We start from the raw sequence: 26,873 nt of genomic DNA, 5'->3' as shown, positions 1-26,873 counted from the left end.
CAAACAAACTGACTACCCCTGCACTTGCACAGCAATATTAGGACTGTCTTTAAAAACTTATTCCACTAATATCATAATGTTTATAAGGCATTGAGCTGAAAGTTTCCTGGGAAATTCCCAATCATTACTCATATAGAATGGTACCAGAAAGAGAGAGAGACAGACAGACAGACAGACAGACAGACAGACAGACACACACACACACACACACACACACACACACACACACACACACAGACAATTTTTTAAATGTAGATGTAAAGAGTAGATTAATAGCTATGGTTGTAGAGATTCCCTACTGGAAACATATATAAATTCAGTCCTGTTCATATGAGTGCATTTTCTATGCCACCAAATAATTATCCCAATGAAGAAAAAAATAACTTCTTTTAAAAAAAAAATTGAGGGCCAGGAGTTTGGCCTAGTGGTAGAGTGCTTGCCTAGCGTTCACGAAGACCCGGATTCAATTACTCGGTACCACATACATAGAAAAAAGCCAGAAGTGGTGCTGAGGCTCAAGTGGTAGAGCTCTAGCCTTGAGAAAGTCCAAGGGCAGTGCTCAGGCCCTGAGCTCAAGCCCAGGACTGGCAAAAAAAAAATCTTTTAATTTAAAAAAAATTTTTTTAAATTGGGCCAGGAGTTTGGCCTAGTGGTAGAGTGCTTGCCTAGCATGTACAAAAACCCGGGTTCAGTTCCTTGGTACCACATACATAGAAAAGCCAAAGTGGTGCTGTGGCTAAGAGGTGGAGCACTCACCTTGAGGAAAGCCCAAGGACAGTGCTAAGCCCAAAGACTGTCAAAAAAAAAAAATTAAACAACATGCTGATCCAGCTACTTCCAGGAAAGAGTGTGCACATAGAATTGATATGACCGATTGAATGTTGGTGGTGAATTGCATGGTTGTACTTTTAATCCCACTCAGCAGCTTTGATTTTGGGGATTTATAAGACCAGTGTTTTGCTTACAGATTACTAACTGTGCATGTAGGGGAGCCAGCATCAAAGATGCAGCATAAAAGTCAGCAGCTGGTGAAGGATGTGCCAGTTCCATGTTCAGCAGAGAAGATAAGCAAGCAGAGAACAAACACAGGTTCCCTATACTGTGTGTCTCCCTGTTCTCCTACTAAGGTGTCTGGATATGCAGTTCTTTTAAGGAACTGAAGATAAAGCCTTTGATGTCAATACTGACCCAGGAATCAGTCTTCTTTTTTGCTTATCTGTGAGTATGGTGTAAAGATAGATTGTTCTGTTGATCCATAAGTGTGGAAAACCATGTAAGGTGAACTGATGGACACTTAAAGAAATTAGAGCAATGAGAGTTAATTCCTGAATCAATCCAAGACTTCACACACACATACACACACCGCACACACAATTTTGTGAGCTCTGGGAAAGTGAAAACAAAAGATCAACTTAAACACACTCATCTAAAAGTCTGGAATCCTGACTACTGAGTATTACTTTTTCAAATTCTTGTCTGCCTTATGCAGACAAGAAAAGACGGACACCCAGCCCAGAATCACTTCGGCCAAGCCTAGCTTGGGCTACAGGCTTTGTGTGGGGCAGCAGCATCACCTAGTGATGCAGTGCTTTAAGTACAAGCTCTTTTTTTCCTGGGAACTGTTTGATCAAACTGTAATAAGATCAATTATCCATATTAATAAATGAGAAGAATTAAGATAGATAAACCCAAACTGAAGATGACTTCAATTCCATTTGTATTTACTCTGGAATGCATTGTGTAACTATAAACCTTTCAAGTTTTCCATAAAGTAACATGAAAGAGTGTGTGAGTTCATGCCAGGCAGGACCAATATGGGAGGCAGGGCAAGTTAGCAAGATTAAAAGGAGGCTGGGTTATTGTGTCAGTTCAGGTTCTCCCAGAAGCAGATACTGAGATAGCATTAGAAGTGTAAGAGATTTAGTAAGAGAGAAAGTGGAGTGAAATCAGGGTAGTTCAGTAGAGTCTTTCATTCTGCCATGCAGGTCTGACATCTGTCAGAAGAGGTGGAAAGAAGGAACATGAGGTAGGAAGGGCCTCGGACTACAGTCCAGCTCGGAGAGCGGTTTGGTCAAGCCAACAAAGCAACCTAGTGCAAAGATGACCTATGGGGAGGAGTCCTGTAGTGGCAGGAGAGGCGAGCAGAGGTAGGTCCACTGTGCATGTTCATTGGCCAGGAGCTGCTCCACTCACAGGTGGATGCCGTCATCTAACTGCAATGTGACAGGTTCTCCCTTGAGGGAGACCTGAATGGCATGTCTTTCCAGCTGCTGGGGACTTGAAGGGCAGCTGCCTTGTGATCCTGTATTTACCTGCAGATCCTCATGTCCACATACTGTCAAAAGGAACACTGTGGATTAATGCATCTAAATGGAGGACTCGAAAATCTAGCACTTATTCTGCCATCCCATTAACTAATACAAACTAGAAATAGGAACTCGTGGGCAGCATGCACTAATCTCCCCTTTCTAAACAGCAAGCTGCCTGCCTTTGCCAGTGTGTTCTCTGCCCGGGAAACCAAGTTCAATGTCAGCAACCTGGAACACCAACTGTACCTAAGCTTCTTTATAAAGGATACCTTGGGTCTGAAAATATCTATATCCCTCTCAAGGCATGAACAGTGAGCAGCCTCACATTTCTACCAATTCTCTCCTGCCCACAAATGGTCTTTGATATCATTGACCACAAAATGCTATTGTCCAGTTGATATGACCTGATCTCTGTATTTGAAAACATTAAGAAACTTAAGTTCAAGGATTTTTAGAAATACAATTTGGGTGAATTAAGAAACTCAGCACTGGCCAGGAGTTTGGCCTAGTGGTAGAGTGCTTGCCTAGCGTGCACGAAGACCTGGGTTCGATTCCTTGGTACCCCACATACATAGCAAAAAGCCGGAAGTGGTGCTGAGGCTCAAGTGGTAGAATGCTAGCCTTGAGAAAGTCCAAGGACAGTGCTCAAGCCCTGAGCTCAAGCCCAGAACTAGCAAAAAAAAAAAAGAAAAGAAAAGAAAAGAAAAAAGAAACTCAGCACTACAAGCAAGGGCACTAAGTTTTCAAATCACAGTTAAGTCACAAATACTCAGGATGCCTAAAATGGGGGGGGAATGCAAGGAGGAGCCTCTTGACAAAGAACCTTGGAAAGTTCTAAGAATGGAAGAAAGGCTACTACAGAAGTAGGAGGGGGGAGAAGAGAAGGAAGAGCCAAAACAGAAAAGAGAGAAGATAAGGGCAGAAGAGAAGGAATGAGTTAACAGAGCCAAGGAAATTAGAGGCAAGGCAAAGGCAGACAGGCTGGAAAGAGGAAGCACCAGCAATAAAGTAACTGGACTAATAAATGAGAAAGGGAGTGAAATTAATGATGACTCTGAGTGGCACGGATACCGAGCTGCTCTTTTAAATTGGTCTTTAACAAGAAAAAATAAAGAAAGGGAGCATAGATAATTAGGAAGTAATGAAGACCTTTAAATATAAATGTTGAAATAAACCAGGTAAGGGAATACTTGAAAACATGGTACCATATGTAAAGCAGCAGGGCCAGATAATGCACCTTCCCTAACCTTTAGGGAATTGGTTAATGAATTTGCAGCACTACGGGCCAATATTTTCAAAGGCTCCAAGAGACCAAGGACGATAAAATAAAAATGTTTGGCCAATTATTTTATACCAAATAATCCTTTGGTAATTATTCTACCTGTCACTATATACTCCCCCTTACCTTGAGGAAGTTATAATAGCAAATGGAATTAGAAAGAGTAAAACACCTGACAGAAACCATGGGGAAGGGGCCAGTAGCTGGTGGTAGTAGGTGATGTAAGATCAAGATGTTTTACTTTCTGCTCAACTAAATGCATTTGGGGGTTGTATCCTTCTATTTCCATGATCTGGGCTGATATAAAATCAGTTCACATCCCAGAAAGTATAGCTAAAAGAGAGAAAAGTTCCATAGTAGGGGTTAATCTCGGATGCTAAATTTTCCAAGAATAATCTACAGAGGGGTAATGGCATATACATGCAGTATGAAGGACCTCCAAGCTTTCCCTTTAATAAGTAGATTGCAGTGAGTTATTCTTTATTATTATTTTTTGTGGGTCATGGGGCTTGATCTCTGCCTGGGCACTGTCCCTGAGCTCTTCAGCTCAAGGCTACCTCCCTACCCCTGGGCCTGAGTATTATCCCTAAGCTCTTCAGCTCAAGGCTACCACACTACCCTTGAGCCAAGCCCTACTTCCTGTTTCCAGAGGTTAACTGGAGATAAGAGTCTCAGGTCCTTTTGTGCCTGGGTTGGCTTTGAACCTTGATCCTCAAATCTCAGCCTCCTGAGTAACCAGGATTACAGGCGTGAGCCACCGCACCCAGCTTCTTTATTTTATTAATACATAATTTTTCCAATGAATGTAAACAAAGAAGTTATTTTTTTAAAAAATGAGCTAGTCCTAAAATTAAATGGTCTCTGTGTGTATATATATGTATATATACATATAATATTTTATAACTGGCTTTTTCCTACACATTATAAATATACATCCTTTCATTTTTAAGTTGCTTCTATTATTTAGCCAATAATTTTCAATATTTAGATTATTTCTCCTATTTTCTTTTTTGTTATTTTTAGTATTCCTTTAAAAAATACCTCTGAATACTTATTTTTCCTTTCCTTAGAATAAAATGCTATCAGGAGAATTTCCCAGCCAATTGTCCTTCTTTTAGGACTTGTGTTCTATATTGCTAAATTACTTTCAAGAAAGAAAACACTAATATTCCACAAACAATAAATGTACTGCCAGCTTTCTCATATGCACCCCACCTAGATGTAATAAAAATTTTTATCCTTGCAGTACAGTAACATTTTTAACATCCTGTAACAGTTGAAATCTGTTACAACGTGGCACCTAAAGAAGTTTGTACCTTTTCTCTACTGGCTTAAATTTATTTGGTGAGGAAGTGTGTGTGTGTGTGTGTGTGTGTGTGTGTGTGTGTGTGTGTGTGTGTGTGTGTGTGTTCTCTTTCTCATCTTCCTCTTAGAAGTATAAATATAGGGAATAAAGGGATTGTTTTTAGTCAGATAAGGAACAAATTCAAAATTCAGGGTGTGGCTACCTCCTTGGGGAGAGGCAGGATTCAGAGGAATGAGAGAAGGTGCCTAGGTGCTGTCGCAATGGCAGTATTTCAGCTCCCACAGGGAATCACACGCTCACTTTATTGTTCTGCTTCATAACTTATGGATACGTTATAAACATCTGAATGCATCAGCTGCAGAGAGGGGATCAGTAGTTTTCAAGTTTCACTTTCTAATACTTCATATGGTGCTCTAATGTCCCCAAAAGTATAAACAGTTTTTCACTGCTAAAACCAGGTTCAATACCTTGCTGGCTGGATGCCTGCAAGAATATATTACACTGCCTCTCCTGGGGGATTCTAAAATCCCCCCCTTCCCCCAGAGAACTGGCTGTGCCCTCACTCCTCAAGTAGAGAATTCCTCTCCTCTGGAGAATCGGGAAGGGAGAGAAACGAAGCAGAACCTACAACAGACATAGTTCTGGAAGAATTCCCCAAGGCTCCTAGCTACGACCTTGCCCATTCTCCAGTCCTTTTCTAAAAATAGAATCTGAATTCTGGTAAACTATTAGAGGAAAATAGCCTATTTTTAAAGTAGAGGTCCTAAATAGCTAGATCATTTTGCTTAAGCAATGAGCCAAGTCGCTTCTAATGAGGTGGTGGCATTACTGGAAATAAGAGATATATTTAAATAAATAGTCCATACATTACCCTAATAAATCATTTGAAAAATATTCTCAAATGCACTAAATGTATTTTTAGCGGCATATGTCTGACCTTTCTAAAAGAAGAAAGATAATGCTGGAACATTTTGAGAATAAACATTTATCCAAATTAGTAGTCAAGACACTGGTAAAAATTGTTTTACATTTTCTCAACACTGTTAACTGGATCTTATGCCTCAAGAACAATTTGTTTCTCCTACCTTTAATAAAATACAGAGTCTGTGGTTAAAGCATCAGGAATATGAGGGCAGAAAGTTTTCTGATGACCCAATGAGAAATCCCATAATGGTCCTTTTACCTCGCAGCCCCGGGCTGGATGGATGTGTGTGTATCTGCAACATTTCCTAAAATGACTTGCAGACCATAAAATTTTAGTTTTTTTATGACTACATTTCCAATGTGTTTCAAAATCATGGCTGTATCCTTTTTTTGTATAATAGTCACAATAAAAATGTAAATAAGACCCATTTATTCAACAAACCCGTGAAGCACCTGCCCTTCCTTGCCTGGTACTCCACCGGGGTGCTCAGGGTCTCCGTCCTAGCCCTCGCAGTCCAGGTACCTTGCGAAGGCCCTGTACCAGACCTGTTTACAGCCTTTGTGTGGCCCCTTCATTCCCTGAAGAAGGTAAATAAGACTTGTTCTGTCTTCCAGAGTGCTCAGATCAGGGGTCTACCTGATCTGAGGAGCTCACCTTACCTGCCTCTCCCACCCACCGCTCTGTTAGCCCCTCCATCTGCCTCTGACCTTGTGCTATGCTCACTCATTTCTCCATTTTACTTCATCTCTCTCCCTTCCTGTTCATTTCCTCTCTCGCTCCTTCTTTCTTCCTCTTACTAAAAGCATTCACACGTCTCTCCCTTCAGAAACTCCTACCCCACTGTGCTAGCACTTCAGTCCGCCTCTTCCCCACACTAACACTCGCCCTGTTCACGAGGGTCACCACTGGCCTCCTAATCTCCCAAGTGACAGCTTTGTTTTCCTCTTCTCACCTCTCTACAGCAGCTGATACTGGGGACTGGCCATCATCCCTTGGCTTTTGCACGTTGCAGAGGCCCTTCTGCTTTTCCTTCCACGGGCTCCTTCCTGGCCCTCTTCATCAGTTCCCCTTTATCGGCCCATCCCTCCAGCATTAACGGTCACTCTCCAACTGAACCCCCATCTTACGTCAATGCTTTGACCACTGGGAGAGCATATGCCCTCCTCAGGGGCTACTGGTAGCGACTCTTCCTAAGCTTGTCCCTGAGCCTGTTGCCTCTCATCTTTAGCTCAGGCTCCCTTTCTCCATCTTCTTAAATCCCACTCATCATCTAAGGACAAGCTGAAATGGAAGGCAGCATGCAGTGACTGAGCAGGACTCTAGAGGTAGAGGTGCAGATTGAAATCCCAGCTCCCACATTGATCCAACTGATCTAGGGCAGGTTTCCTGGCCTTTCTGTGCTTTGGTTTACTTGACGATAAAATGAAATGTATGCTATCCTATCCTATCCTATATCTGCCTCTAGATATTACTAGGAAAATTGATGAGTTAATATGTGTAAAGTCCATAGAGTGGCGCCTAGCCTGCATAGCAAGCACTTTTTGTGTTTGTTTTCACCACTGGAAGTATTTAAGAACCCAAGCTTTTAATCGCCTCTTCCTAGCCCATTGGTCACCATGCATTCTACTCTTTCTATAAAAGCTTAGCAAATGTTTGGTTCAATGTGTGGGAGACTCTCCATCAGGGGTGAGTTTTCCATGGCAAATTAGGGATGCCAGGCCTAGCGTTTCCTTAGAGCCACTTAGGCAGAGGGCGGGATTGAGGCGCTATTAGCACCAGCACTTTCCACTCCACAGTTTCTTCAGACCTGTAAGCTGATCTGGTGACAGGAGCCCGAACATTGCCAAGCCCAATTACTGCAAACCAGATCGGCACACACTGTACCTTTCTGTATCACATCAGTGGAACTTTATTTTCCATCCTCCATACCTGTTTCCTTCTCTGTGTGTCATTAATGGGCTTTATATTTAAAACATGAAAAGCCAATAAAACATAGAAAACCACAAATCAACAGTGCTTTGTTCGAGAATGTCTTACTTAATCAAGAAACTTTCCCAAGTAATGCGCTCAGTTCACCCTCCAGCTACCAGGTGGCAATGGGTGCTTTGGGGAAATGGGAGCAGAGAGCATGTAAGAGAAGAAAACCTATGTTCTCTGCCCTTGGAGATTCTTAATGCCATAGATGATTAGAATATATCACTCCCTCCCAGGCAAGCATCTTTAGAAATCAAAGATGTTCCCATAACCCATTAATGCATCTGTGTCTTTAATTAGCCCAATTGAGCATATAACTCAGTAAAATCTCTCACCTCTTTTGCTCCTTTCAACTAATCTCTGAACACTTCATTTTCTAGTAAGCTTTCACTGCATAACAAGCCAGTAATGAAATGACCGATATTAACCCATTGTTAGATTAAACAAAGTATATCATTGGTTGATGGAATTCTATATTATTGGGGTTTGAAATGAGTCCTATCCTAGGATAAAAACATTTGGTATTCGCCTAATGAGACCATTCTTGTACCTACAAAGGAAAAAAGACGTTGTATTAAAACATTTCATGTTAAAGATGACATGTTCGGTGCTTTCAGGTCACAGCCACATCTGTGGGTTAGGCAGGTTTCTTGATATTAACTGCTGCAGTTGGGCCCCTGTTCCTAGCAAGATGTCTGATTGGCTACTGCCCAAATATAACTTAAATTGGCTTAAAATAGAACAATCACATGCTAACCCGGTAGCATTAGCAACTCTATTAACAGCCAATTTCACATCTACACCAGAGGGAGTAAAAGGTAATTTGCTCATTATCAACACCCTCCGGCAGTGGAAGGAAATGACTGTTCATCAGAAAGTATTTTCCAACATAACAATAGCAGCACCCATATGTACCCACCTCACTTTCCCTTCCCTTCTGTGACCCATCACTTGGAGCAGATACAAGGAAGAAAAAGATCACAAAACCTAAACCAATTGATATGAATAGCCTACCCGCCTACCACCACTCCTCCCTGCCTTTTTCATTTCATCTTGACCCTCCAGGGTGGCAAAAGCAAACTGTAATGATACTGATAATAATAAATAATACTGGAGAGTACAAGATGGGCCCTAGTAAAATAGAAATTGCTTAGACTAAAAAGTTGTGAGTCGTACTTGATTAGTATTTCAGATTTAACCCAACCTTGACTGCAGACACTTTTTGATGCCCCCTAGAATAGGCCTAATCTGTAGATTCCGTCAGTAGGCCTATCTACTGGTTGAAAAACAGTGAGCCTTTCAGAAATACAACGGTGGTTTTAAATCTTACCTACCACAAGTCTTCATTTAATAGATATCTCTTCAGATATTAAGTTCTCTTGTTTGCCTTTAATCCATGTTTAATGAACTTCTATAGGGTGTGTTTCTATATTTTGATAGAATATCATATTATTATAGTGGCAAAGAAATTGATTTCTTGACCATTCCTCTGCTCAACTGGTGATTCTTCTTTTAGAATTGTCATCTCGCAACTCCTATCTAGCTCTTTAGCCCTTTTCTTCTTTGTCTAGCTAATTGGACCAAAGTGACTTTTGACGTGTAGTTCCATCGGATCTGACAGCAATTGTTAAGGCTTTAGCCACAGTTACTGTCTATTGCTAGGGGGAGGTGGTGCAGTTGAGTGGGGTTAGTGGAGGAAATATCAAAGGTGAACAAGTTATTCATGAAGAACATTGGCGAGAGGTGGGAAACTGGGAGAGCAGAGATGGAGATCAGGAAAGACTTTGTTTTTATTGTTATTTGTTTCTTTGTTTTTGCATGTTGTGGGACTTGAACTCTGGGCCTGGGCGTTGAAGACTTTGTTATTTTATAGTAGATGAATTAGGTATATTCCCCTGCCAAATTCATATATGGAAGTCCTTCAAAATGTGATCTTATTTGGAAGGAGGATTATTACAGCGGAAGTTAGTTGAGGTCAAAGTGGAATAATGTAGACCCCTAATTATACCTGACTGATGTCCCTATAAGAAGGAAATTTGGAGATAGACATGTACACAGGGAGAGTGCCATGTAAGAATGAAAGCACAGTTGGGAATGAAGAGTCTACAGCAGCACCAAATATTACCCACCAACCATCAGAACCCATAGAGAATCCTAGAACAGATTATCTCTCACAACTCTCACCAACTCTATCAACACCTTGATTTCAGACTCCTAGCCTGCAGAATGGTGGTACAATACGTTTCTGTTGTTTTAACACACTTGGTTTGTGCTCTTTTGTTAGAGCAGCCCTAGGAACTGAATACAATAGCAAATGAGATTTCCCACCATCTACCTTATTAATTAGGGTCCTAGCAGGAGATCATAATTAACTACTCGGGCCAAGTAATTTCTAGAATAACTAAGTATGAGCATGATGTGAGGAAACTACACAGTGTCCTGCAGTGCCTTGGCCATTTCCAGGGGTGGGGGCCAGAGAAGGGAGGTGACATGGGTAAGAAAGTAGCTGTACAAAGAAAAGACTCCAAGAGATGGAGTTGCAAAACATTTCCAGTGCAAGAACCGAGAGCATGCATGCAAATATTGCACAATTCTTCCTCCCTGTTAGCTCCTGGTGAAGCTCTGCACTGGCAAAACTAACTACAAGTCAAGGGGTAAGAGAACTTGTCAGTACAGTGCAAGGGTCCATCTCAGGAGCGTGGATAGAAGGGAAGGAAGACACTGGATGTTGTAAGAGGCAGTTGGAAACCCAGCTAGTTTTACATTCGGAACCACATAACTGCATCCCTTACTCAAATATTTAAACTTCTACAATGCTAATAGGCAACGGGGTCCTATGCATATATGCACAGACATTTCAGCTACAGTAGGGTACATGCAGGGGAGGATTCCAATGGCATGACTTCTTTGAACAACTACCTTACAGTTTCATGCAGTGAATACCAAGAAGCTGGCACCTGTGGTGTCAAGAAGGAGCAGGATAGATGGATGGAGAGAGGAAGGGTAGGTGAATGCAGTCATGATACTCAACGTATGTAAGTGAAAGTGGAACTCAGAACTTGGAGGGGAGGGGTGGGTTTAGGAAGCTTATGAAAGGGGTGACTTTGGCTAAAGTACATTGTACACATAAAGTGACATGTTGAAATGAAACCCCTTGGTTCAACTACTTAAAGATAAATAAATAAACTCCTAATAGGAAGAACTGCAACACAAGCAGAGGCTAGGAAGTGACGCTGTGATTCTAAATAATAGAGCACTAACCTTGACCAAAAATCTTAGGAACAGCAACCTGGCCCTGAGTTCAAGCCACAAGACTGGCACACACAAAGAAAAAGGCCACCAGTTACAAGCTCTCTCATGGCTCTTTATAAGAGGCTATGTGCAAGGGTGAAGAGGGTTATTTCATAGTGCTGGCATGCTCATAGCTGTATTTGTACTTGTCCTTCGCTCCTTCACCTAATGCATCCTGAATGCTCAGCATTTATGAGTTACTAAGTTAATGCTCCCCTCACCTGGCTTTGCTTTGCTTCGTTTCATTTGTTTTGAGCATGGTCTTGCTACAACTCAGCTGCCTCAGTCCTGACAGAGCCTCCCAGGTGCTGAGATTACAACTATGCACGCCTATGCCTGGCTTCTGTTTCTCTCGCTCTCTTTTTTTTCATTGTTGGGAATAACCCTTGAGAGACACAAGTCCTGATATCACCTAACGTCTTGCCTTTTGAAGGAACTGTTCTTTTGGCATACTTTGGAGATACACCCGTTCCACAAGAACAAGTCTAGTTGGATGTGTGGACTCCACAAGAAGTGACTCCAAGATAAGCTTCTAGAAGTCTGTAGCACAAATGGTAAGAATCACTTATGATTATAAACATATATTTAAAGCTACTATAAAAGACTACATTACCAAATCTAATACATGACACGCTAACTTTATGCTTTATGCTTCTACACTAGATTTAGCCAGTGTTTTCTTCAAATGCAATGATAATTCATTATAGCAATTAGCAAAATAATCATTGATAACAAAACAAGTCTTCAGCCTAGTACTGGTGGTCCACAATGGTAGTCCTAGCTACTTGGGAGAGCAAGATCAGGAGGGTCACACTTTGAGGCCAGCCCAGGCGTACATGTGAGATCCCTTCTCACCAGAGGTGTAGTTGCATGCACCTGTCATCTTAGCCCAGTGGGAGTCTAAGATGGGTATGGAGGAAAACCTGGGCAAAATAAGCCATGAGTTTTGTTATTTTACTTGTGGTAGTGGTGTTTGGGTTTTTTGTTTTTGTTTTGTTTTGTTTTGTTTTGTTTTTGTGGGTCATGGGGCTTGAACTCTGGGCATGGGTGCTGTTCCTGAGCTCTTCAGCTCAAAGCTACCGTCCTACCTTTGAACAAAGCCCCACTTCCCATTCGCTAGAGGTTACCTGAGGATAAGAGTCTCAGGTCCTTCTGTGCCTGGGCTGGCTTTGAACCTTGATCCTCAGATCTTAGCCTCCTGAGTAGCTAGGATTATAGGTGTAAACCACTGCCTAGCTGTGGTTTTTTGGGGTTTTTTGGTTGTTGTTGTTTTGTTTTGTTTTTTTACAAAAAAATAAGCATACATTCAGGCAAAAACTACAAGACCCTATCTGAATAATAAATCAGAGCAGGAAAAAAAGCTAGAGACATAGCTCAGAAGTAGAACACCTGCCTAGCAAATGTAAAACTCAGTTCAAATCCAAGCATGGAAGGAAAGGAGGGAGGAAGGAAAGAAAAAAAATGGGAAGGGAGGAGGGAGAGACGTGTCTATAAGTCTTTTAGAGTGAAGACTCCATTCACGTGCTCATAGCAGTTCACCTTTGGATTATACAACTTGAAGCTTTGTTGTTTTAATCTCACAAAGTAAGACCCGCTATGTGATCATCTGTTGTATCCCTGCATTGGCTTTTCCAAGTGAAAGTAGTGTTTGTGACAATTCACCTCAGAAGTCTTTGGTCTCTTGTCAAATAATTAGGAATGCAATCCATTACTTGTCTGATTCTTGAAACAAAAAGACAGACTGACTTTGAAAATCAGTCTGACTGATGTGAATATTTGCACACTGTTATTTATCTCTGATGAAAAAAAGGACACAATAAAAATATAGAGGTGTTCATAATGGGAAGAGACGTCTACACATGGGTAAGTCATTTGAGGAAAATCAGAATTGAGCTTTGACCCAATTTCTCTCACACATGAATAGTAAGATCAAGCAGCAGAAGCAAAACAGGCCTCAGAGAACATCGGGGATGCACTGAAGAAATGGAAGGAAATCTAGAAGTGCAGGGCTCCAGATCTTCCTAGGAGGAGATATTGGAAAGATAGACAGAATTGTGCAAAGGAAACTTGTGAAGCAGTGATTTAAAAAAATGATATAGCTGGCCAGGAACTTTAAATACATACCGAAGTGCAATGGCAAAAGACAAGACAGAGAGGAGGTGTGTGGTATCCCGCTGACTAAGCGATATCCCCACCAAATGCACTTCCTTGCTGACCCTTGTAAGGGATTCCTAATTCTTAAAGAAGTAACGCCCAAATGCTGCAGTGCACAGGAATCTCTGCATTTCTCCCATTCGTTTGGGGGACAGAAATTCCCTTTGAAGCCTCCTCGTTACTGGAACCCCGGGAGCACTGGGTTTTCCTCCCTCGGTGCCACTTGTGCGGTTGATGCGCTCTTCGTTACAAAGCGCCCAGACTGCTGCCGCCTTCAGTCAATCCATTTAGCCGAAGGCCTCTGATTTGTTCACATTTACTACAACACATACAGAGGGCTGGAGGATTTTTTTTTTTTTTTTACTATTGATCTGGTGCTTTAAGAGGGGAAAAAATCTCCTTGGCTGTCTAAACACTATCGATCCCTGCTTGGAAGTCGCAGCAGAAGTGTAGAAAGGGCGTGGATGAATTGAAATTTCATTTCCGACAACTTGTTCCTGTTATTTTTACCCTTTTGGATGGGGAGAAACACGTTGCTGCAGCTTCAGTCAATGTGGTCGATAGCTCCACTGAGAAACTCAACACGGCTTCTGCCAGAGGTTTGGCAATGAGACATGATGTTGGATCTAGAGTGCATGGAACTGAAGGTTGCTAGTAAAATGCATGAAATCCTAATACTGACCAGAGGTTAAAAAAAAAAAAAAGTGCCTCACAATTTGCGATGACCTACAGGAGCTGTGGCTTTGGTGAAATGAAAGACTGTGGAGAAGAACAACAACCCCATTCATGAAATGCCCTGAGAGCTGCCAGTACCTGGCTTCTAACTCCTGGCTGGCTTTCTGTGACTGCCTTTCAAACCAGAACCATTAGACCACAGAGAAGAGTGTGCCATCGAACTCTTGGAGGAGGTTGCTTACTAACCGTCCAGGAATGATCCAATGCAGAAAATGAAGCTTCGGGCCTAGAGGGAGCTAGCGGACGGCGCTGGGAATGCAAGGGTATGCATCTGTAGCCAGCTGCCCTGGGAAAGCACTCCTACCCTTCCCAAATATGCCGAGTAGATGTGCTCTGTGCCAACAGCGCCAGCTTTGTTCTTTTATTAAATGTTCAAAGCGTACAGGAGAGAACCAGGCTCCTTCTTCCTAATGGCAACATCTGGCATTTATGTAGCTGTGCATCTTTGATCCTTCAGGATCCCCAAACACTTTACAACCTGCTAGAGTGCTAATGACTGCAGGCAACAAGCTTACCGTAAATGTGGCCAAATATCCCCTGACTAGACCAGTGCCTTTTCTCTGTTGCTTTAAGCGTACACATGTTCTTGCTGCTACATGGAAAGATTCCAGTTTGGATCTCCAACAGCCCTTTTGGCCTGCTTACTTGCTTGCTTTTCTTCTTTCTTTTCTTATTATTTATTTTTGCATTTTGTTCAGGACTGCCTCTTTTAACTAAAAGTACTTCATAACCACTTCCTAATAGATACTTATATATTTACATTTCCAATTATTTTATAGATCCATTTTTGCCCTCCATCCCTGGCTCTCTCCTTTCAGAGAAAGATGGAAATGTTCCCCTCCCTTGGGAACCCAGAATCTGCATTGCCAATGAGGTTGCAAATTCAGACACAATAAACAGAATTAAGAAAAACTGAGCTGGCATTTGACAGAAATTGTAAAATGACACTCAGAAATGTTGCTCTTGTGGAAATTACTGATATTAAAATATAAATCAGTGTCTTGTGTTTCCCGTAGCACCAGGGGCTCTATTAGGTTATCCAGTTTGATTGCTGAGCTGAACCTAAGAGACTTGGCAGTTCGGTGCTGAAGTTATCACAAAGTATTTAACCCTTGTTGTGCCGGAACTGGTAACTAGGAGAATGCTCATTGGTATGATTACTTTAAAACCCAAGAGATACTAGAGAAGAAGGGGCTAAGATAAGGAAAGAAGAAAAGAAGATTTGTAAAATCCTTTCTCAAGAGTTTTATTCCCAAAAAAAAAAGAGTTTTGTTACATAGTACTGGCAGAATACAGCTGGGGTCAACTGGTCAAAAAGAGCAAACTCCATCCTACAAAAGGCAAAGAAGAAAAGCCCGTTAAAGATGTATACATATGTGGGGCCGGGAGTTTGGCCTAGTGGTTGAGTGCTTGCCTAGCATGCACGAAGACCTGGGTTCAATTCCTCGGTACCACATACATAGAAAAAAGCCGGAAGTGGTGCTGAGGCTCAAGTGGTAGAGCTCTAGCCTTGAGAAAGTCCAAGGACAGGGTTCATGCCCTGAGCCCAGGACTGGCAAAAAAAAAAAGATATATACATATGTGTATGTGTATGCACATTTTTTTATTTAACTTACTTAACAATCTTGTATGGTAGATATTATTATTATTATTATTATTATTTTATTTCAGGTATTTCCAAGTGAGATAATTAACACAAAAAGCTAACTTGCCCATGATCATATAACTTGGGTCAAAATGGACCTAGGTCCATGAAGTAACTAGGGCAGAAAAATGTAAGATGATCCTGGAGCTTGTCACAGGGTCAGAAATTTAGGATGTGCTCAAGGAAGGATGAGGGCTTAGAAACATGCCATGGGAGTCAATGGCAACTCCCAACAGCCAGTGCTGGAACAGCTGGGTAACAAGGTACATGGTAGATTATGAACCATAAAATAAAAAATAAAATTAAAGACATCCAAGAGCTCCTCCTGATATAAACAAGCAGAAGCAACTCTTCCTTCCAGAAGAATTCTAGTGGATAAATATAGATGGAATTCAAGAAATAGAAAAATCTCTATTGAATGTCATAGTCATAATTATTGCCAGCAAAATGCACCTGGCTGAAAAATAACATGTCAAAATAATACTTGTATACTCTCAAAGTATTTTCCCACTCTATATATTTATTTATTGTAATAGGAAAAAATAGTGATTTTTCTAATAGATAAACCCAGTAGCAATAGAGAGCAATATAAGCAAGTGACCCAAGGCTAACATCAAAGTTAAGACATCTCGATATTATATATAATCCCCTAATATGATTCACTAAGAAAGTACAGGATACATTTGTCTAAAATTCAAAGTCTCAGTAAGTATGAGGCATATCCAGTTGCAGGTCATTCTATAAATTCACTGGCCAGTATTCTCCAACAGTGCCTAAGTCATGAAAAACTGTAAAACTATCAGAATAGAGAAATCTAAAGAGCTGTTTTGCAACTTTCCTAGAAATCTAAACACATCAAGAAGATGTGTATATTTTTGTTCTTTTACAAGAGTAGATCACTGCTAACTTACTACAGAGGAATAAACCACTGACAGACATAACAAAGGCAGCTGGCTGGATTGGAGGAAGTTGTAGTGCAAATGCTGATATCACACGTATTCGTAGAGATGATGGCAAAATTGAGTTGGGTCTTGAAGATACGTGATTTTCACAGCAAGACTCTCTCCTAAAGATACAGAGCAGGCCGGTGGGAAATTTTTCTACAAGTCAGTTAATGTTAATGGGAACAAAAATTTGATGGAGCGTGTACTTCACAAAAAGGAAATTTTTCCCAATGACATGAAAAAACAATGTCAGTGGTAGTAGCGATAGGTAGACTAAATAAGTACTCTCTTCCTTGTCCTGGTTCTTCTTCCACCATGCAGCAAGGAGAGGAGAAAGTAAAAACAAAGAACTGATGAGTCAGGAGGAGATCAAGTCAAAAAATGGGAACAGTATTCGACAAACACACGGTAGAGGACAAAGAGCTGGTCCTGGGTGCAAGACATGCAGAGCCCAAGGCGCTGTGCAGCCGGTGGAGGTGCTACAGATGGGGCTGTGGATTGTAGAGATGAGTGAAACGCAAATGGTACCCACTCACATTAAACGCTATAACATGAAAACCAAAATAAGAGTGACTCAAACAAGACAGGAACTGCCCTCTGTCCAGACCTGGCGTGGTGGTTCCACACCAATTAAGGGCAGGGAGTCCTTCTGTCTTCCTGAGCATCCCCTCACGTTCCACATGGCTGCTGTAGCCTTAACTCCGCATCACAAGCAGCTGGGAAGAAGGGAAGGAGCAAGGAGCTGGGCATTGCCTCTCAGCAATTTCCTAGAAGTCCTCGGTAGTATTCTCTTTACTTTCAAGAGAAACTGAGACTCAGTTGTCTTAGGAAGATAAGAGTATCCATACTGGAAGAGACAATTGACAGCCCATGTGAAGGTACCAAAAGGTACCCAGGAAGAGAATGTCATCTAAGACAGTCTATTAAATCTGATGACCTCTTCTCCAGGCCCCTTTTGCTCCGGTCTTCCCAAAACATTCCACAAGCTCCATTTTTCTCTCCAAAAGAATGCCAATCCTAGGCTTAGACTAGATTTCAGTTTGTCTCCTTGGCATTAGGTTTTGATTCTCTGTCACTACGTAGGACTTTATACTATGCAAAAACATCTCCAGCATCATCTGTTCCTACCACCATCACAATCAGACATAGCTTCCAAGTCTAGGGATTTTTCTCTTTTGGAACTGGTTTGGCCAGTTTACAGTACTAACATTTAAAAAAATAGAAATAGACAAAATGTTGAAATACTTCATTTCAATAAGTATGAGCTCTAGGATTCATAACACTTGGTACATTGATACAAGGTAGAATATTAGAGAAAAATCTAATCCTAGAACTTCCCTATGCTCTTTAAAGGCCTTAAGAGAGGTTGAGAGAAGGATAAACTGATTTAACTTCAACCTGAAAATGGCAGCACTTTCTTAGAAATAATTCTTACTTATGGTTTTTACTATATGATGAAAATGAAGCTCACTAAAGATGCTAAATCAGAGAAAAGTAGTTAATTTTTTGCTTGTATATCTTGAGTTTTTGCCAGCTACACTGTCACCCAGATGCAGGATAATGTTTGCTTTATAGTATAAGTTGCTCTGAGGTTGGGCTGAATGTAAGCACAAAACATCACTCGATGTTCTAAGTGTTAGGTTATAATCCTTTTTTGGTGAGGAGAGTGTAAAGCTGTCACCAAGAGAGGGTCTTCTTTGAAAAACAGATGGAAAACTTAGGAAAACAAGCAGTTCCCTGAGCAAATGTAGCAGATGAGGCATGAAGAAAGATTATTCAGGAGACACAGAAAGATTTAAGAGTAAGGATTCAGGAAGAGACAACAGTAACAATGTCTAAGACCCGGAGACTCAGTAGCCAGGGATCTGATAGAATACCTCATTCCCTCTGGAATGAGTTTTCCCTAGTATAAAATACTTGTCCAGCTGCACTCCTCAGAGAGCCTTGTGAATGTCCTAAATGATCATTTACAAATCCTGAAGCCTCCCTTAAAGCATTCTTTCTTATTCATCTGGTAAACATTACTGTCAAATGCATCAAAAATTTATCATACATAAGCACTTCCAAATTGCCCATTCCTATTCCTAATGGTTTACAGGAATCCTATGTCTCCTTCACAGAACAAAATTCAGCTATTTTTCCTCTGACTTGTTTTACTTAGTAAAAATCCAATGTATTTTTACACAAATATTGAGACCTATACTTTCTACTTCTCTGAAGTGTGTGTCGCTTGCAAGTGATCACTAGGGATGAAGCCATTATAGTCTAGAAACATTTATTTGATACGTTTTATTTAAAAATCACTTAGTTGTGATTTTAAAAAAATTACTGAGCACAAAATGGATCACATCTATAATCTTAGCTACCGAGGCTAAGATCTGAGGTTGAAGCTACCTTGAACAGGAAAGTCTGTAAGACTCTTATCTCCAATTAAGCATCAAAACAGCTACAAGTGGACCTGTGACTCAAATGGTAGAGCAATAGCCTTGAGCATAAAAGCTCAGGAACAGAGCCCAGGGTCTGAGTTCAAGCCCTAGAACCAGTATTTTAAAAAATCACCCACCAATGATCCAGTAGGTCTTCCTATAGAGAAAAACCATCTTTGAGATATATTTTTCTATTATAGTTTGTGTGTGATGCTTCAGACGGAGTTTAGAATTCTCACTAAAGAAACATCCATCATGGTATAAACTAAGTAAAACTTAAGAGCTGGAAAGACCTTAAAAATCATTCACTACCACTCCTTCATGTCTAAGGGCAGAAATCGAAGGCTCATAGAGATGAGGCATTCTCCAAAGTCACTCTTCAGATACAGTCAAGCATCTACCACTTGAGCCAGACCCCAAGCCCTTTTTGCTTTGGTTATTTTTTAAACTATCTCTTGCCCAGGATATACACACAGGGCCAGCCTAGACCTTGTCCTTCTACTCACGCTTCCCACATATCTCGGATGATAGACACTCCACTACGTCCAAGTTTTATTGGTTGAAATGGTAGTCTTCTGAAGTTTTTTCCCTGGCTGGCCTCAAACTAATCCTCCAAATCTTTGCCTCCGAAGTTACTAGGATTACATTTGGAGGCCCCTTCACCCTGCCACCACACACTATTTTAGCCTCACTTGCCTGATATAGAATTCATTTGTAATGTTCACCAATATTGCCTTTGGGAGACAAACAAAGGCTGTTGTCTGGGCCAATGAAATATGAACATAAGCAAAGTGTTTCACTGCCGCTTTAAGAAGCAGCATATAATTCATCAAGTTCTCTTTCTGCTACCTTAGCAACAGGCAATTTGCTATATAATAGTGGTTCTACCAGCTAAAGACAGTGTTGAGCAGTCTTAGATGACTCTGGGACATGTAGTCTGAGTGAAAAAGAAATCTTTATAGCTTTAAGCCCCTGGCATTTGGGGTTTGTTACTGAGACATCGTCCGGCTTATTCCTTCCAGTTAAGCCTGAATACCGTTATCATTCCCATGATGCATCTCCATGCATGAAGACTCAAGGGAGTACACAATGTAGAAAATCAGAATACAACTTCTTAAAACATTCCAGATTCCATGGATCAACAGCATTCTTTCCTCCTCTTGGCTTATATTGGGATGGGGGAGGGATGTGGTTCATAACAAAGAATGAGTATTTTTGATAGCTTCTCATTCTTGAAACTATTCTGCAGGTAAGTGCTTGGTGAAAAATCCCCCCTTGTGTTACAATTAAAACCGTAATGAATTAGATTATTTTACTAAGTTCAGTGCATTATGACCTCAAATGCATCATCGTATACTTACACACATATATGTACCAAAATCCTGGGGTTCCTTGGAATCTTTTTATAAGCTTATCAGCACTTTACATGAGTCCTACCTTTATAAGTGGCAAGCTGATGCTTCATCAGACATTTCAAATTAGTAGTTACAAATAAATGGAAGATCTTCCTGGAGCAGTAAGACAGCCTATGTTGTGTTACCTTGGGTAAGCCAATTTGCCTTCCTAGACCTCCATTTTCTTCTCTGTAAACTGATCATGATAATAATATCTCCTCAGAGTTATGTGCGTGTCCTGTATGTTCTGCCTTGTTCACTAAAAAAAGTACATAGTGTTTAACTATATCTGAATTACATGATACTTAAAAATTTAGAGAGTAAGTTCAGTTCAGACCTTTTGGATCCCAAGGTAGATGAACTCAGAAACTAAATTGTAGTGGTTTTCTGGAAAAGATGCAAAACCATGGTTCTGCCTCCCTAGTGAGTGTTTTAACACTAACACTTTTGAAAACACAAACAGATGGGTAAGAAAAGTCGGTACTGCTAGCAGGTTAGGAACCTTCTCCAAACCTCCTGCTGAGGGCATAGGTCCAGCTGGGAAAAGGTTTTAAAGGGCTGGACCCATTTATGCTTTTTCCATCTTAAACACTTGGACTTTTTCAGGTTTATAACAAAGCTCACAAAATGCTAAAGCTTAAAGGAGAATTGAGAGCTGCCAAGGGACTGAAAGATGAGGTAAGGATCCTAACTTTCTCCATACACCGGAGTTGAACCTTTGTTCTAAGGAACTCCTTCTCAAGTTTCGTGATTCAAAATTCCATATATAGAAGCCTTCATAAAATATCATGGATAACAAAGGGCGGCGAGTATGACCTTTAGGAGCCCAGACTGAACCTCACGGGGTCTGAGTCCAGTACTTGTGACACTGAGGATGCTGCTTACTCTCTCTCTGCTGCCTTTGCCTTATACCTAGAAACTAGGAACGCTGGGCATCTATTGCAAAGGCTTGTTGGATTACATGATACTTTGTGTAAACGGCACTGAGTAAATATTTCCTATCATTATGTGAGATTATATAGAAATGCAGTGTTCTGATTTGTCTAATATTTTGGCCAGATGGTAGATATATGTTCTCTAGCCTGTTCCAGAAACATCGAAGGGGTCTGTCTTGGTGAGTGTAGAACTTCCCTGTATGACATACACCTAATTAAAGGCCTCCTTTCAGGAGGGAAGCAGCTGCTAAAGCAGTCACTTTCACCCCTTCCTACTGGAATTACTGGAGCCAGAGGGAACACTGTCAGTTCTACAATGAATGAGGATCTGGTACAGATTTTCCAGAAGGCCATTCGTTCATTTAATTGACTAAGCATCTTCCACATACTCAGTCAGCCTTGTTGTAGGAGCAGACAGTGAGTAAAATAGACAAAGACCCTTCTCTCATAGAGCTTATCTTCTAGTGGAAGAATTCCTCCAAAGCCAAGTGATGGCAAAAGTTCCTGGCAACTGCCCAAATAACAACAAAAGCAATCCACATTGCACAGATACCATACGCCCATGAGCTCATCTCTGCTGGAGACCATAAACATCCTAAGCGATGCACCAGCGGTTGCAGAATTCTTCTTCACCAGATGAACTTAACATTTTTGCTCATAGGCAAAACCTTATATGAATACCCATCCATTCCTATCAAAAGTAATACAGACAGCTTCAGTATTTCTGTAAATGTAAAAGTGAACTCAGAAATCTTGTTAGTAATATTAGCATTATTTGAAACAGATAACTACTGTATGTTTTATGGTTTGACAAAAATGTAAACATTCCTGAAATTACATTAGGCTTTAAGATTTGTTGCCTTTTTTTTCTGCTTTGTTAAAGCATAACTCTCACCATAAATGGATATCTATTGTTTTCTTTTTTCTTTTCTTTTTGCCAGTCCTGGGGCTTGAACTCAGGGCCTGGGCACTGTCCTTGGGCTTGCTCGAGGCTAGCACCCCACCATTTGAGCCACAGCCCCACTTCCGGCTTTTTCTGTGCATGTGGTACCGAGGAATCGAACCCAGGACATCGTGCATCCGAGGCAAGCACTCTTCCACTAGACCACACTCCTGGCCCGGGTATCTGTTGTTGAAAGTAATATTTCACTATTCGTTAAAGATCTGTCCTCATCCTTTGATAAATGACCACCTACTACTCTGGAAACTACCACTCAAGTTTCAAGAGACATCAAACATTTTGGGTTTTGTGTGTGGTACTAAGGATTGAACTCAGGACCTCCAGCTTGCTACGCCTTTTGAAATACATGCTTGAGAAGTCAAGCTGTTTGACCAAAGACACATTGAATCAATTTGCTTCAGTAAATTACCTATTTTCCAATCATTAGCCTGAGTAAAACAAAAAATGTGATGCTAGTACCCACCATTTTGCCTGTGGGTAGGTAACTCTGATAATACCCTTGCTTCTAAGCAAAGTAGCCAAAGCTAGGTATCTGAGAAGATTATTTGTCTAAATGAAAACCCTCCTAGCAGATGGAGGCTTGTGATTTCAGCCATCACTAATGACTTCAGATCCAGGAGAGGATCAGATAGTGCCTGAGGGTCAGCATTATGACTCTCAGTTCATCTCATGACCCAGGACTGGTTACAGAGCTATGATTGATGAAATGTCAGATAAAATCTATTCCTGCTGCATATTAATACTTGAAAGGCATCGCCTGGAATTTAGCCTTCATAAAGTACATAGAATTATAAATACTTTACAGCTAATATCTGTGCAAGAAATTAGATTTACTGGAACCCCAGGGGGAGGGAAAACTTATCTTTCTGGAGTTGGCGAGGTTAGTGCAGCATCTTCTTCCAACCACCTGAAGTGAAAAATGGAATGCTATACATGGAAATTGTCTTAACGTTCTTCAAGTGCTTTCACTCTAGATGCATCCTAACCCTTTTACGATTTGTTCTTTGGGGATGATTGGTTAGGTTTTGGTTTCAAACACAAATTTCATTTGACCAAGCCAAATATATTTTTTATTCATCTGGTTTAGAAAGAAGGATGTTTATTACACACCTTAGGCATGGCATTGTCACCAATCTTTTCATTGATGCCTAAGGAGGAAACAATGGTTCTGTAGCAACATTGGAGGGGACCCTAAGGGTCTCCCTCTCGGGTGTGGCATCATACCCTCTTCCGTGATGTGGTACAGAGAGAAAGGGGCTCCAAAGCACTAAAACCACCTGGTAACTGCTTATCAAATCAAGAATTTCATTTTCAAGTTAGAAAACAGTGTCTGCACACCATGTTTTTTTTTTTAAACCACTCTACAAGTATTCTCTTAAGAGAGTCCCTGGTAATTGTCTTAATGGTAATTACATGCTTAGGGCAGTTGACATCCACTGTTATTTTTCTGAAAGTGAGGAACAAGGGACAAGAGTGAGAGGAGGAGGGAGAGTTTTGAGATAATGAAATTCTTTTAATGACAGAGCCATGCCATTAACCTAATTAAACTGTAAAGTGGTAAAAAAAAAAATCCAGGTACTAAATGGAAATGAAGGAATAAATCAGCTGAGACAGCAGCACTTCTGGGAAACCTTCTCAATTCCGAATACTCTGACATTGCAGTGTCCGACTCTCACGTTGTCCTCTGCCCACTCTCCTCCCCCTTGGCCTTGTGCAGAGGTCTCTTCAACTGCCCTGTCCGCAAAGGCTTGATTTATGATGTCTGTTATCAGGTGTCCAGTTCCCTTGGGAATGGACGTTATGTAGCTACTATATTTCAGAAGCCAGACCAGTCCATGGGAGATGGTGGTGACCTCTGGCCAGAGGGACAGGGAGAATGTGGAATGTGCTTTCCTGACCCTGCTGCTAACCAGCTTAAGACACTGGAGCTCCAGTCTGAGGCATTTCTCTACCCTTACCCTGCTTTGTCTCTCAGAGGAATTAGTCTTAGACTCCTAAGCTCACATCTCCTAGAGGACCATAAAACTGGACATCCTTGGGAGCTTGTACCTCATCCGGAGCTCTGGCACCTTGATGGATGCCGGGTTTGACAGCCCAGCCTTTATTGCTGCCAGACGGGACAGATTCTGACATATAACAGAGGCTTCTAAGTTCCCTGTGGGAGCAGCTTAGAATGACCCACTGGACTTTGCCTGAAATTTTACCTTTGTGGGATTTCTTCCCTTCCCCTTTCTGCTTCCTCCTTCTTCCTTGCTGCTTTCTCTTGGGAGTGTTTCTCTAGTTAATGGCACAAATCCTCACATAAGATTCTGCATAAGGCACTTCACATACACTCAACAGCCTCCATTCTAAGGTCTAAAATTCCAAGATAGTAAGGCCTAGCTAGCATCATGAGTATGAGAAAAAGCAGCACAGTGGTAGAACTCAAGCACTGCGCAGGTCCATGGACGACTTCCCCCAGTTCCTTCTCATGCTATGGGCATCCATTATACAGAAAGCATGGGTCGATGGAGTCCCACCTGCCCCGTCTGCCCAGCTCTGCATCCTGCTCCCACCCCACCATAGGGCATGTTGCTACACTGCGCACACTATTTTGATCTCCATGACCAATTTCTGGTCTGACCTTGCAACAATTAGCTAATCATTTTCAATCACAATCAAAGACAGTTACCTAATCAGCCAAAAATTTCACTTTTGCTCCCATTGGTGTACCCCTACAAAGAAAACCACTAAGCCAGTTGCTGTGGCTCATGCCTGTAATCCTAGCTATTCAGGAGGCTGAGATCTGAAGATTGTGTTCAGAGCTAGCCCAGGCACCAAAGTCTGTGAGACGCTTATCTCCAATTAACCACCAGAAAACCAGAAGTGGCGCTGTGGCTCAAGGGGTAGGGTGGTAACCTTGAGCTGAAGAGCTCAGGGACAACACCCAGGCCCAGAGTTAAGTCCCTCCACCAACGGGGAAAAAAAAAAAAAAAACAACGAGGTTTATAGATGAGGGAGATTTGAGCTCATGGTTAAAGAGAAAGAAACAAACAATTGTCTGATGCTTAATATAAGCATTTAAATAAGGCAGAGTACTTAAGACACCTTACAAATGTATATTGTGTAAATGTTACACAGGATGAGTAATAACAGCAAAGGCTTGATGGACAAATTTCACACAAATTTAAAGTCTCTGTCAACCCATTAAGTGAAGGAAAGTTAGCATGTTCTTGATAGTTTATAATTGATGCTTTTGTTTTTCTGTCTGCCTAGGCCCAGGAGAGAGACAGAGAAGTGAGTGGGCTGAACAGCAAGCTCTTAAACCTGCAACTTGACATCAAGAATCTTCATGATGTCTTCAAGAGACAAGGGAAGACCTTGCAAGAGAACCAGCTCTGTGTGGAGGAGGCTATGATGAATGACAGCCACGTAAGCGATGGGCAAGCTGCTGCCAACTCTGTTCCTTCTTGGGTCTCCATGGGCAGGGACAATAGAAAGCTCTGACCTGGGTGACCCAGTTAGTACTTACTTACCAAGCAAGCAGGACTACAGAGAGAGGGGAGGAGGAGAGAGAGAGAAATTACCCTGCCATATGGGTTTTTTAACCTAGCTATTTCCAAGTGTATCAACTTTCTGAGTTACTCTTTTCTTTTCATCACGGGACTTGAACTCAGGACTCGGGTGCTCTCCCTAAACTCTTTTGCTCAGAGTTAGAGCTCTACCACTTTGAGCCACCACTCTATTTCTGGTTTTCTGGTGGTTAGTTGGAGATGAGTCGCATTGACTTTCCTGCCCGAGCTGGTTTTGAACCACACTCCTCAGATCGCAGCCTCCTGTGTAGCTAGGATTACAAGTGTGAGCCACCAGCGTCCAGATAGATCCATGCTGCCTTTTTCTTATCTGGCCTTTTACACTTTAGCTTATAGCCCTGAAAATACCGGATTACAATGATATGAGGAGAGTAATGTCTCCTGACAAAGCTTCAGTAAACTTCTAAGCCAACCATGTAAATAAACGACACTCTCTCACTCTGAGGTATCATTGTTCATCAAGTACAGTCAGTTCTCATTAATTCCATCCAACTCTGCATCTCATCACCTAGGAGATATTCTTCTAAAGGCCAGAACACAATCATACAGCAAGCAGAGTTACCACAGAAGTAATCTCCCTAAAAAGTTGACTCAGCAACCCAGCTCCTTTTCCCCTGAGACTGAGTTAACTAAGGCATAGTCTTTGCTCAGGCTCACCACTGCCCACAGTGAGAACTAGCTTGACAACTTCATTCACTCCTTATATGTCTCAGTTCCCAGCTCTGCTTAATATGGAATCTGCTACAATCACCTACCACGTAAACTACTGCTCAATACTCAGTGCCTTATTAGAGTCCTGCTTTTGTGGTACCCAAGGCAAAACACTCAGTACTACCTAGCCTATGAACACCTGAACAGTAAGACCGACCTCCAAGCATGGCCATCTTCTTGACACTGTTTACTGAACAAATACTGATTTAGAATCTACATATCATCAACTGAGACCACTTTATTTTAGCCTAAGATTCTCCCTTCTCTCTTTGGCAACACTAAGCCTACAACCAGTCTTCACAAGCACAAAAT

General features: G+C 41.4%; 1 protein-coding gene and 1 long non-coding RNA gene across 3 annotated transcripts in view; both read left to right on the top strand.

The window, feature by feature from the left end:
• Positions 1–1,083, top strand: part of LOC150046918 (uncharacterized) — a 48,575-nt gene extending 47,492 nt beyond the window's left edge. For both annotated transcript variants that reach the window (XR_016539546.1, XR_016539545.1), the window contains one exon: positions 968–1,083. This is a non-coding gene — a long non-coding RNA (uncharacterized LOC150046918). The remainder of the gene's footprint in view (positions 1–967) is intronic.
• Positions 1,084–11,527: 10,444 nt separating this feature from the next.
• Pmfbp1 (polyamine modulated factor 1 binding protein 1) overlaps positions 11,528–26,873 on the top strand; it is a 47,117-nt gene continuing 31,771 nt past the window's right edge. Inside the window, exons 1-3 of the mRNA XM_090357347.1 lie at positions 11,528–11,638; positions 20,989–21,060; positions 25,534–25,689. Of these exons, the coding sequence (XP_090213473.1) occupies positions 11,636–11,638; positions 20,989–21,060; positions 25,534–25,689 (231 nt within the window). The 5' untranslated portion in view covers positions 11,528–11,635. The remainder of the gene's footprint in view (positions 11,639–20,988; positions 21,061–25,533; positions 25,690–26,873) is intronic.

Source organism: Megascapheus bottae, chromosome 24 (assembly GCF_031878675.1).
Source record: "Megascapheus bottae isolate mThoBot1 chromosome 24, mThoBot2.hap1, whole genome shotgun sequence".
NCBI lineage: Eukaryota > Metazoa > Chordata > Mammalia > Rodentia > Geomyidae > Megascapheus > Megascapheus bottae.
The sequence above is the reverse complement of the archived record's forward strand: the minus strand, read 5'-3'. Positions and strand labels throughout refer to the sequence as shown.